Here is a 12,652-nt window from a genome sequence, read left to right on the forward strand (position 1 = left end):
GAGAGGAAGCAGCAGAGAGAGGCGAGCACAGAGAAAGAGGCAGACACCCATGCACATCTGTAAAGAGGGCCCCTCGTGTAGAGGAAGAGGTATGTATCAACAGAGACAGAGACCCAGATCGGGGGAGAAAGACCCAGAAACAGATCAACTGACATGAAGGATGAGACTAAAGAGGGCTGAGAAAGACAGAGGCATTCAGAGACAGAGAATTGGAAATGGACACGCAAGGACTGTGATGCAGAGAGACAGAGATGCCTGGGAGAGCCGGAAGTGGAGAGAGACACCAAGACAATACAAGAAAGGAAGGTATACTAGTGATCTGTTGTCACATAACAAACTACCCTGAAACTCCATGGCCTAGAGCGACATGTGTTTATTGTCCCACAGCTTCTGAGGGGTGGGAACCGTGGAGCAGTTCAGCTGGGTGAATCTGGCTCCCATAACAACAGAGAGCTCAGACTCTCATGAAGGGCCACTGGGCTATTGGCCAGGGCTGCAGTCATCCGGACTCTTGACTGGGGCTGGAAGATTACCTTCAAGCTCACCTACACGGCCCTTGACAAGAGGCCTCAGGGGCTCAATGTTAGGGTTCACAAAGGGCTCGTGTGGGTGAAAGTCGCTCAGTCATATCTGACTCTTTGGGACCCCGTGGACTATACAGTCCATGGAATTCTCTAAGCCAGAATACTGGAGTGGGTAGCTGTTCCCTTCTCCAGGGGATCTTCTCAACCCAGGGATCAAACCCAAGTTTCCTGTATTGCAGGCAGATTCTTTACCCACAAGGGAAGCCTATATATATATATATGTATGTATGTATATATACACACACACACACACACACATATATATATATAGCGTATAGTTAAAATATGGCCCTTTGTGGTGACCTGACAAACAAGAGATGAAGTCACAGTGGCAATATGTTAATTATACACTATGAGCCCCTTGAGAACCCTAACACTCACCACATGAGCCTCTCCATAGGACTGCTTGGGTCACAACAGGGCTACTGGCTCCCCCTCAGAGTAAATGACTGGAGAGACAGCAGTGTCTTATGTAACCTATGTCCAAAGTCACACACCAGCACTTTTATTTGGGTATTGGCCACGCTGCTTAGCCTGCAGGATCCCAGTTCCCTGACCAGGTACAGGACCCAGGCCCCAGCAGGGAAAGTGCTGAGTCCTAACCACTGGACTGCCAGGGAATTCCTAGCACCATCACCTCTTTATTCTATTCATTGGAAGTGAAAGTCACTCAGTCGTGTCTGACTCCTTGCGATCAGATGAACTGTACAGTCCATGGAATTCTCCAGGCCAGAATACTGGAGTGGGTAGCTGTTCCCTTCTCCAGGGGATCTTCTCAACCCAGGAATTGAACTCAGCTCTGCATTGCAGGCGGATTCTTTACTGCCTGAGCCACTAGGGAAGCTGTGGATGTTTATTCATTGGAGGTGAGCTGCTCAGTCTAGCCTACATTCAAAGGGAAAGGGATTGAAAAGTTGTTGAGGTCCCAGTGCAGCCAAAATAAATAAAACCTTAGGAAAACAAAAACAAAGAGAAAGAGATTGAGCTCCTCCTCTTGAACAGAGGGATATCAAAGAATGTGGGCTTCTTTCAAAACCATCACAGAGGGACTTTACTAGCAGTCCAGTGGTTAAGACTGCGCTTCCACTGCAGGAGCTGTGGGTTTGATCCCTGATTGGGGAACTAAGATCCTGCATGCCACATGACGTGGCCCAAAAAATAAAAAATAAAGTAAAATAAACTCATCATAAGTGGGGAGAGAAAGAGAGACAGCAAGGGAGAGAGACAGACTTTCAAGGCTTAGACACTCAAGGCTTTCAATGACCCTCAAGGCTTAGAGGTTGGTGAGGCACTTATTCGGAAAGACAGGAATGTGTTGAGAGAGGGAAGACAGAGACAAGATAAAGGAAACCAAAGCAGTAGTAGTAATAATAATAATGAGGTAATAATAATAATAACGACAGTGACAGCAGCTCACAGGTAAAGCATCTGCTACATACCAGGCAAAATTCTGAGCACTTTCTGAGGACTCACTCATGTAATCATCACAGTCTCTTTATGAAAAGGAGAAAGTTATTATCCCATTCGACAGATGAGGAAACCAAGCCTCAAAGGGCATAAGTGACTTGCTCAAAATGACACAGATAGGAAACAAAGAAGGATGGGGAAAAAAAAAAAGAAGGATGGGGAAATTATGACAAAGACATATGTGCAGAGAAATGGGGAAGTGTCAGGAAGAGACTGGCAGAAGAACCCAGCTGGGATGGAAAAAAATCAGTCAGCAAGAAATGGCAGCCACTCTGACTGAGGGTTTCTTAGACCTTGGAGCTGGACCATGCATTCTTTAGGTTTTGTTAACCCTCAAAGTTTCCCCTTGAGGTGGGGGTTGGTATTAGCCCCATTATACAGATAGAACCCCTGAAGCTCAGAGAAGAAAGTGACTCACCCAAGATGTCGTGGGTTGACTGGTGCCCCCCATCCCCCCCAAAAGAGACACATCCCCCTGGAACCTGAAAATAGGATCTTATTTGGCAAAAGGGTCTTTGCAGTTGTAACTAAGATGGTGATCTTGAGATCAGATCATCCCATATTATCTGGGTGAACCTTAAATCCAATTACATATGTTCTTTTAAAATAAAGACATAGATAAACAACAGGGATCTACTGTATAGGAGAGGGAACTGTATTCTCTCTCTCTCTCTCTCTCTCTATATATATATATATATATATATATATATATTTTTTTTTTTTTTCCTTTTTCTTGGTTGGGCTGCAAGGCATGTAGGATCCCAGTTCCTGGACTAGGGACTGAACCCCATGTCCTTTGCATTGAAAGTGCAGAGTCCTAACCACTGGACCACCAAGGAAGTCCCTATTCAATATCTTCTAATACACTATAATGGAAAAGAATCAGGGAAAAGTATATATATACATAGTTGTTGTTGTTCGGTTGCTCAATCATGTCCGACTCTTTGCCATTCCATGGACTGAAGCACCCCAGGCTTCCCTGTCCTTCACTATCTCCCAGAGTTTGCTTAAACTCGTGTCCATGCCATGAGTTGATGATACCATCCAACCATCTCACCCTCTATCACCCCCTTTTCCTGCCCTCAGAATCATTTTGTGCACACTTGAAACTAGCACGATATTGTAAATCAACTATACTTCAATTTCAAAAGAAGAAGGAAAAAAGAAAGGCAGAGGGGGATTTTAGACAGAGGACATAGTATCGTGAGGGCAGAGGCAGTGGGGACGTCCCTAGTGGTCCAGTGGCTAAGACTCTGAACTCGCAATGCATGCATGTAGATCCTACATGCTGCAACTACGAGTTTGCCTGTGACAACTAAGACCTGGCACAGTCAAATTAATTGATTAATTAAAAAAAGAAATGGGTAAGAGAAAATTCTTCTTATATGGGGGTAAGAGGAAGTCTTTCCAGTGTAGGTGACATTTTTCTGACCCTCTTTCTGTCCCTATAAGCCCAGCCCTGGCTCAGAACGCATCTTTTCCCACCAGGATCCTCTCTCCAACCCCTCCCCCCACCCCCAGTCTCCCTCACCCTCCAGTCTAGCCTCTAGGGATCCCAGAGGAGTCTTCTATGTCCAGAGGTGACCTGGCCTCTCCTCAAGTCACAGCCATCCCGTATCTCCCCAGCACACCTGGACAAATTCCCTGACCCTCCACCTTTCTAGTCATGACTGATCCCTTTCTGTGTCCTTCAAGACCTACCTCTGATGTCACTTCCTCTGAGAACCCAACTTGCAGTCTGGGTTCAAGGCCTTCTCTGGGCTCACCCAGTGAACGGAGCCACCTCTACAATTGTCCATATCGTGTTTGTTGCTCATACAGGGCTGACCCTGCCCCTCCTCTGCTCATAAATCTCCCACGGCTCTCTAGTGCCCCTGGTGAAAAAACTCAGGCCCTCACCCTGGTCTTAGAGGCCCCACATGTCCCGGTTCCTGCTTATTCCAGCCTCAGACCTCTTCTCTGACCATACCGGGCCCTCTGGCTTCTGGACCTTTGCACCAACTGCGACTTCCTGAAAGTGTGAAAGTGTAGCCGCTCAGTCACGTCTGATCCTTTGCAACCCCACGGACTATAGCCCGCCAGGCTCCTCTGTCCATGGAAAAAGCGAAAAATGCAGGTTCCACTGAGATTTGAACAAGATTGCTGGATTCAGAGCCCAGAGTGCTAGCCATTACAACTGTAACTTCTTTTTTTAATTAATTAATTAATTTATTTTTTATTATTATTTTTTATTATTATTAGTTGGAGGACAACTGTAACTTCTAACTTGGCCTTTCTTTCTACCTCCTCTGCTGGGCAAACTCGTCCTCAGCTAACACGCATTTTAGGAGTCTGCTCTTGCAGGAAGCCAGCAACAATGCTGTGGAAGGCAGGGGCCTCTTCTGAGTTCTGGAAGCCACCTGTGCTGCCCTCATTATAGCAACAAGACAGATTGGGCTCAGCGCCCAGAGGCGGGAGGGAATGGCCAGGCCGGAGGTGGGGCCCAGATGTGGATTTCATGCCTATTAGTCTTGGGCGCTGGGAACAAAGTTTGGGTCATAAGGAGCATATGGGGCTCGCCCTGTTCCTCACTTTCATCTCCTACCTCCCCGGCCCCTGGGTGGGAGGCAGCAGGGACAGGACTCTCTGAGCCTGGGTGGTTCCCACAGCCCTTCCTGCCCGCGCTCTCAACTCCCACTCCTTAGGGGAGTCCAGCAAAAATCCTCCTGACCTGTGATCTCACCTTCTGGGTTCACCTCTCCTGGGGAATGTCTGGCCACCAGGTGTTTAAATCAGGAAAACAAACTCCAAAAGCTCTTACTCTGTGCAGACACTATTTTAAGTTCATTACATACACATCTTTTAAAAATTAAGTATTTATTTGTTTATTTGGCTGTGCCAGGTCTTAGTTGCAGCACTTGAGCTCTTCAATCTTTGTTGTGGCATGAGAGATCTTTAGTTGTGGCATGTGGGATCTAGTTCCCTGACTTGGGGGTCAAACCCAGGCCCCCTGCATTGGGAACTCGGAGACTTAGCCACTGGACCACCAGGAAAGTCCCTAAATGTTCATGCATGCTCAGTTGCTTCATTGGTGTCTGATTCTTTGTGACCCCATGGACTGTAGCCTGTAGGGCTCCTCTGTCCACAGGATTCTCCAGGCAAGAATACTGGAGTGGGTTGCCATTTCCTCCTCCAGAGGATCTTCCCAACACAGGGATTGAACCCACATCTCCTGTGTCTTCTGTATCACAGGCAAGATTCTTAACCACTGAGCCACTGGGGTAACCCTGCAGACACGTTAATTCATTTAATCCTCATAATATGCCCTGTGGGTTATTTCCTATTACCATCATCATCACCACTCCCATTTTACAGATGGGAAAACTTAGGGGACAGAGAGGGATTTGAACCCAGGCAGTCTGGCTCCAGAGCCCATGTATTTCATGAAAATCACCTTTAGAGCAGTGTCATCCAATAGAAGTTTCTGTGATAGTGGACGTGTTCTTTATCTGCGCTATCTGATATGTTAGCCACCAACTACCAATGTGGCACTGGCTACTGATTGGGTAGCTCAGAGAACTAAGTCTGAACACTGGCTACTTGCTGTGTGATGGTTGTTAAGATTCCCAGCCTCTCTCATTCCAGACAAACCCAAACACATGTGCGGTTCAATCCTTGCCCCCATTTCAAAGTGGAGTCTCCCTGAGAGCCTCAATTTCTTCAGAAAAGGATGGAAAGAGCAAGATGAGGCATCCAGCGATTTCTGAAAGAGAGAACTCTTCTTAGAAAGCCCCTTAAAAAAAAAAAAAGAAAACCCCTTGACATGCTAAGTTGCTCAGTCGTATCTGACTCTTTGCAACCCTATGGACTGCAGACTGCCAGGCTCCTCCGTCCATGTGATTCTCCAAGCAAGAACTGGAGTTGGTGGCCATGCCTCCTCCAGGGAATCTTCTGGAACCAGGAACTGAATACTCGTCTCTAATGTCTCCTGCATTGGTAGGTGGGTTCTTTAGCACTAACGCCACCTGGGTAGCCCTACAAAACCCCTTAAAGATCCCTAACTCAGGCTTCAGATGTGCCCACAGCCAGGGCCCTGTTGGAGGCCAGAGGCATGCCTCCCCATACACAGGATTATATTGGTAGCTTGGGGGTCTAACAGTCACCTACTGGAAGCTATTTTCTGCCTTTTTCAGCCTCCTTAGGAGCATACCCAGAACACTGGTGGGAGAGCCTGTTCTCACCGCCTAGCACCCAATGATATCATGGTGCAGCCAGACTCCCCATTGGTCAGGCCTGCTTTTTCTCTCAGGGAAAGAATAGGTTTCTCTCTAGGCCCCAATGAACCGTAATTCATATCTCTTTGTCTGAGATTCCCTCAAAGTACTCACTGTCTCTCCTACAAAGGTCACTCAAATTTGAAATTTTGCTTTTCATCGTGGGTTCAGAGGCCAAGTTGACATGAAAAATCATAAGCCCGATGACCTTCCATTCCATAGTACTTACTACCTCCTGCCTTTTTTAACCTCACCTCTCTGGTCTGTTGGGTCTTCCCTGGTGGCTCAGACTGGTAAAGAATCTGTTTGCAATGCAGGAGACCCAGGTTTGATCCCTGGGTGGGAAAGACCCCCTAGAGAAGGGACGGGCAACCTACTCCAGTATTCTTGCCTGGAGAATCTCATGGACAGAGGAGCCTGGCAGGCTACAATGCATGGGATCTCAAAGAGTCAGCATGACTGAGCAACAAACACTCTGGTCTGTAGGTACCCAAATGCTGGGTGGAATCCAATTTTGTTTAGTGAAGTTTGTTTTGTTTAGTCTGACCAAGTGAAGTCAGACTGCTCTGTGGCTCCCAATTGGCTCTTCCCTCAGGAAAGGGTTTAGGCTGGGCCTCAAGACGGGGCGGACCCAACAGAACCCTCTTCAGATAGTCACTCAAAGTTCTATTATTTTCTAAGACCATCTTGGGGCCATTAGTAATCAAGTGTTTCTTAACTTGGAACTTCCTAGAAATCCGACACTGCTGTGCTTTTCTCAGGTGTGTTTCCTGCCTTTTTTAGCCACCCTCCCTTCCACTGGCTTTAGCCAATGGTTAAGCAACACAACTCTGACTAGCCTCTGTAGCCATGTTTGGTTTCACAACTTCCTCATGGCCTTCATCATTTGCCCCTCCTAGACTCTCCCAGTGCAGATCAGCAGTCTGGAGCCGAGATTCCCCAAGAGTTGAGACTTTATTGAGGGGACTTGCTGCATAAGACAAAGGCCAAGAGTCCGAGCCAGAGACCAAGAGTTCTACCGCCTTTAGTTAAGACCTTCCTGACTCCTGGATGCTGGCGCATGCCAGTGACGTCAGGCGTTCCCCGGCGTCTGATTGGCTCGCTGACGGACGCCTCAGCGTCGAGGTAAAAGGCACCTGCCGTGGTTGCTTCTAGTTTCTTCGATGTCATTCGAGGCCGCGGGGCTTCGGCTCTAGAGCCTGGGTTCGGGGCTCGGGGTCGAAGGCCGCAGGCCGCGGCACCCCCCAGCGTGCTCTTCCTGCTGCAGCCGCCGCAGCGGCCGGGCCCAGCGCTGCCTCCAGGGCAGCGCGAGGCCGTGGCGGTCGAGGACGAGGCGTGTAGGATCTGGGCTGCCAGCCGTGCTGCCCAGCAGCAGGTAGTGGTTGGCGGGCCGCAGGCGCAAACATCCGCACGTCAGATCGGCACGGGGCACCCAGGCGGCCTGGCTACCACGGCGCACAGGCCGCGCTCGCTGCTTGTACACGGCCAGCACGCGCACGGCCAGCCGCTGCCACGCCGTGTCCGCGGCCTCGGACGCCAGCACCTGCGCGTGGAGCACTGCGGGAAGGGGAGAGGTCAGGCCTGGACCGGGGGGAGCTTGAAGGCCCAGTGAGGTTAGTCTTGGTGGGGAGGGGCCTGGGACGCAAGGGTGGACTTCCAGAATCGCATCAGGAAGAACAGAGACCTTGAAGCTTTGAGGATGAGAGGCCCTCTGCTGTGAGGAGTGAGGTCTTTCTGAGGACACGGGTCAAAACAAGGAGGGCGGGGCGTTTGGAGTGTGAGGTTGGGTCCCAGGATTGTGATTGTGAAGGGGGGGGGGGGGTCCCTCTGGAGTGGCGGTCAGGCTGGGCCAGGAACCCAGGTACCCACCAGGAAATATGCAAGCACCACCAGGGATGCTTTTGAGATCATATTAGAAAGCGCAGGTATAGGAATAACTTAAAGGTTAGAGATCTCCCGGGACCCCTGCAGTGGGTGGGGCTGGAACAAGGCAGAAAAGGCCGGTGCAGGTCTCTAATGCCAGAGAGTCAGAAAGTATTAGGAGCACAGGGAGCCCCTGGAAAACAGAGATATTGCCCTAGGCGGGATCTGCATCTAGGATTAAAGCCCAGGGTCAAGGTCTTACTAGTGGTGATTCAGAGAAGTGTCCCCTCTAAGAGGGTGAGATGAGATCTGTTGGGAGCAGCACTCTGGTGGGCAAGCTGCGTCTATGGGCTATAAGATCCCCGTGGGAGGTGGGGGGAGAAGCCTCCACATTTGGAGTTCAAGGATACTAGTGGCCAGATGGTGAGCCTCAGGGAGGGGAGGTCTGGGATCCTGTACAATTGGGGGCAGTAACTGGGGCTGGGCTGAACTCAAGTGTCCAGGAGAGCTGAGCTCATAGGCCCTGGACTCAGGGGGCTGGTGTAGACTGGTGGATTAGGAAACTATGGGGGAGTCTGTGGGAATGGGGCTACAGCCCTGAAGGAGGGTAGAGGACCTGAGACAGACAAGACAGCACAAGGGTCCCCTCCATTCAACCAGTTTGCCTTTTTCCTTCCATCCTCAGGAGGCCATCTCCCCAACTCTGGGATGTCAGGCTGAAGGAGACTGTGAAACTCTGCAAGGCCACGAACGTGGGGAGAGAGGAGACCTAGGAAGGTAGGGAGTATCCCTCCCCACTCCCCCTTCCGCCCATTGTCTCCTGTCCCGTTAGGTTCTAGATCAGGAAAGGCCCTTTGAGTTCAACACCCCTTCCCATTTAAGATGAGGAAACTGAAGGCCAGAGGAGAGAGTGACTTGGAGGCAGATCAGAGCCCCTGTGCACCCACTGGCCTTTGTTCTCCCCGGCACTCACCGTAGTCCTGCTGGCAGTACCTCCGAAGGCTCATGTGTATCCTGGTGTCCGAGGTATTGCAATAGTTTTGACACTGAGGGTCTGGGGAGGGTCGGGCTCCTGAGGCCTGGACTACAGCATTCTGCCCCTGCCCATCCCCCACAATCCATCCTGATGGACAGCTGGGGTGCCTGAACCCTTGGGACTGCGCTTAGTGGACCACCCCTGGATCCCCACCTGGTGGCCCAATCACCCCATCCCCAATCCTTCTTGCTACCAGGGATTTGTAGGCCAGCCTGTCTTACCCAAGCTGTAAGCTTGAGGGGTTGTAGCAAGGGTGGTTGTCGCCTCTGGGATTCCTGTGATAGAGCAAAGGAGAGGTAGAGCCTCTTAGCACCTCCCACCAGCACCCTGCTGCCCCCAAGGAAACCAGGCATCCAAACCACGTAAGTCTGTTCCCTTAAGGCCCAAGAGTGGAAGCACACTTTGCCTTTCTCCCCCAGGACCTGGAGTTCTGGTCCCTTGCCACTTTCTGGACTCAGGAGTCCTAGTCTTAAGACCTCTCTTAGACCCAGGAATCCAGGCTCTTAGCCTGTTCCTCTGCAGGTTGAGAGACTGGACTTCAGGCTCCGCCACCCCATGGCCACAGAGTCCCGCTTCCAGTCTCTAGCTTCCGTCTCCCAGGGACCCGGTCCTCACCCCTCTTGCCCGCTGTAGGTCTGGCTGTCTCCTTCCCCGCCCCACTGGGGACTCGGGGCCCCGGCCCTCAGGACTCACGCTGGCAGGGCATCCTGGGGGAGCGGCTCTGCTGGTAGCCAGGACCGCAGCGGTTGCAGGTCAGGCCAGTGACCCCTAACTTGCAGGAGCACTGCCCACTGGTCTGGTTGCAAGTACCGCCTGTCGCCCCAATAGGATGGCACTGGCAGGCTGCGTGAGGAGAGGAGCTGGGGAGGTGGGGTGCGGGCTCCCAGCCTCTTCCTCCCCAAGACTGGGGAAGCTGGAATTCCCTGCCCGCTCCGCCCTCAGACCCAGGAGTCCGGGCTCCAGCTCCTCCTCCCACGGACCCTGGTCTCCTGGTCCCCGGCCCCCTCCGCCCTCAGACCCCATAGATCCGGCCCCCAGTCCCTCCTCACTCAGACCTGCCTGCCACCTTTTCCCCTAGGTGGGGCTTCAGGCTGCACTCACCCCTGCAGGCCTTGCGGCTATTGATGGGCTGGCCGGGGTCCCTCCAGAACCCTGGCTGGCAGTAGTGGCAGTGCCGCCCGGCTGTGTGGTGGCGGCACCGCTCACAAACGCCCCCACTCCGGCCGCCCGACAGCCTGAACAGCTCCGAGTTGAACCTGCAGCGTCGCGCGTGCTGGTTGCAGGAGCAGGCTGGGAACAGGATGCAGTGAGGGCGCCTCAGGCCCCATTCTGTCCCCCTTTTCCCAGCTTTCCCCCCACCGCCCTCAGGAGAGAGACTGCCTGGGGTTCCCCGGGTTGAGTGTGGGCCCCCGAAGCCCTTCATTCTCATCTTTAAAATGGGCGGTGCTCTGGACTGGAGCTGGGTGAGCCGGAGGGGACTGATGAACACGTGGGGTGTAAAGAGTGGCAACTCTGGGCGTGGGCTACAGAGTCAGACCGCCGCGTGGAAGTGTCTCACTCTTTCTGTGGGCAAGTGACGTCTCCTTTCTGCAGCTCAGACTCCTTTGCTATAAGATGACATTTATAGTATCTACTTCCTCGCAGGAGGACCACCTACCATGTACATTTTGCTGGGGAGCATTGGTCAGATTTCAAAGGCAGTGACTCTCAAATCTTACCACTTATTCGAATTACCCGGAAAGCGTTTAAAAAGAGTTACACAGGACCTCCATGCTAGGTCCTGTATCAGGCTGCATTCTAAGGACTTTATGTATATTCATGTTTTGAATTTCCACTGCAGCCTGTGGAGGAAGGACTGTTGTTTTCCTCACTGTACAGGTGAGGAAATGGAGGCACAGAGAGGTTTGGTCACTAGTTGGGGGGTCACACAGCCAGGAAGCCGACGAGCTGGGCTTTGAACCCAAGCAGCCTGGCAGGCTCCTGAGGCCATGCCCCATCCGCTGCCCTAGAGCATCTAGTGTGACAGCACACACGGGCCGAGCCAGGACCCTTGGGCTTGTTCTCCTGAGCTCACGTTCCCGCCCTGCCACCTGCTGACTGCGTGTCCTTGCGCACAGAACTTCCCAGCTGTAGCCTCAGTCTCCTCGTCTGTAAAATGGGCCTGATGCAATCCCTGAACGGCTCATAGTAGGTGCTGGATAAAAATGTGTCTAACGAGTAGAAGCTTCCCCCACCATGGTTGATTTGATGAGTCCAAAAACACCCAGCTGCCCTGTTTTTCTGCAACCTCTCACTAAATACCACCCGAGCGCCTGTGCCAAGCCAGGCCCTGGGCAGGGGCTCCGAAAGCGTCCTCCACGTCACCATCACCGTTATCAGGTGTCACCGAGAGGCTGGAGCCCCCCGGTGGGCAGCAGAGGGGGTGGGGAAGAGTTGGGGGAGCCAAGAGGGGTGCTGCCGGAGGACAGTGTGGGGAGAAGCAAGGGGCAGGCAGCTCTGGGGCGGGAGAGAGCCTCCTGACCTCATGGGCCTGGATCTGGGTCAGGGCAGGTTGGGGCGGGCCCAGGACTCACGCAGGCAAGGGTGAGGGTGCCGGGGCGTGGCGGGCCGCCAGGGCCAGTCGCGGTGGGATGGCTGGCAGCTCTCACAGCCCGGGCCAGTGGTGTGGTGGCGGCAGCGGCAGCGGGGCGGCCCGTCGCGGGCAGCGCAGCGGGCAGCATGGCCGTGGCACTGGCAGCGGCCTCTCACGCCCGCAGCTGCCAGCCCCCCTCGGCCCCCGAGCTCCAGGCGGAGGTGACTGGCCACCACGCTGGCCTTAGGGCCCGCTGGGACCCGGAAGGTCACCCTCTCGGGCCCTCCCAATGCCCCCGGCCAGGCGGGCCTGCGCCACAGTGACCTCCAGGGCCCTCCGGTGGCCCAGGCAGCAGACAGGATCAGGGCTGGGGGTCCTGGGGTGCAGAAGCGCAGGCTGACGGACGACAGGAGGAAAGGGCCCCCCAGGCCCAGGGTCAGACTGCCATTGCAGGGGGCCCGCGGGCCGAGGTCCACGCCTGGGGGGGAGGGGCCACAGGCCTGGGGACAGGAGGCAGCCATGCCAGCCAGCTGGGTCACGGGTGGGAGGCAGAAGCGGGGGCGGCCCCCAGGGTGGTAACATGGGTCCGGGTCCGCGCTGGCCTGGCTCAGGAGGAGCCAGAGGGCAAAGGTCACGGGCATGGTTCCAGCAGAGGCAAGTACCTGCAGAGGAGAGGAGTGGCCGGGCTGGGGCCTCGGGCTGCCCCGCCGAGGTCAGCCTCCACCCCGCTCTCCAGGCTCCCTGAGGAACCCCGGCATTCCACCCCTGGCCCTGCCCCAGACCTCTCCCGGCTGCTTCTGAGCGAGGAAAATAGTTCCATCTGGGGAGAATTACTGTTTACATAAGCCAAAGGGGAAAGAACGCAAGCAAAATCGAG

The 12,652-nt window shown here is 53.4% G+C and overlaps 1 protein-coding gene across 1 annotated transcript; it reads right to left on the reverse strand.

Annotated features, from left to right (window-relative positions):
* Positions 1–7,496: 7,496 nt before the first annotated feature.
* NTN5 (netrin 5) lies at positions 7,497–12,416 on the reverse strand. Its single transcript, XM_061136164.1, has 6 exons — positions 11,777–12,416; positions 10,305–10,493; positions 9,897–10,046; positions 9,425–9,478; positions 9,141–9,221; positions 7,497–7,861 (listed from the first exon to the last, which is right to left on the reverse strand). Exons 1-6 carry the CDS (start codon positions 12,414–12,416, stop codon positions 7,497–7,499), a joined length of 1,479 nt encoding a protein of 492 aa, XP_060992147.1.
* Positions 12,417–12,652: the final 236 nt, after the last annotated feature.

Source organism: Dama dama, chromosome 4 (assembly GCF_033118175.1).
Source record: "Dama dama isolate Ldn47 chromosome 4, ASM3311817v1, whole genome shotgun sequence".
NCBI lineage: Eukaryota > Metazoa > Chordata > Mammalia > Artiodactyla > Cervidae > Dama > Dama dama.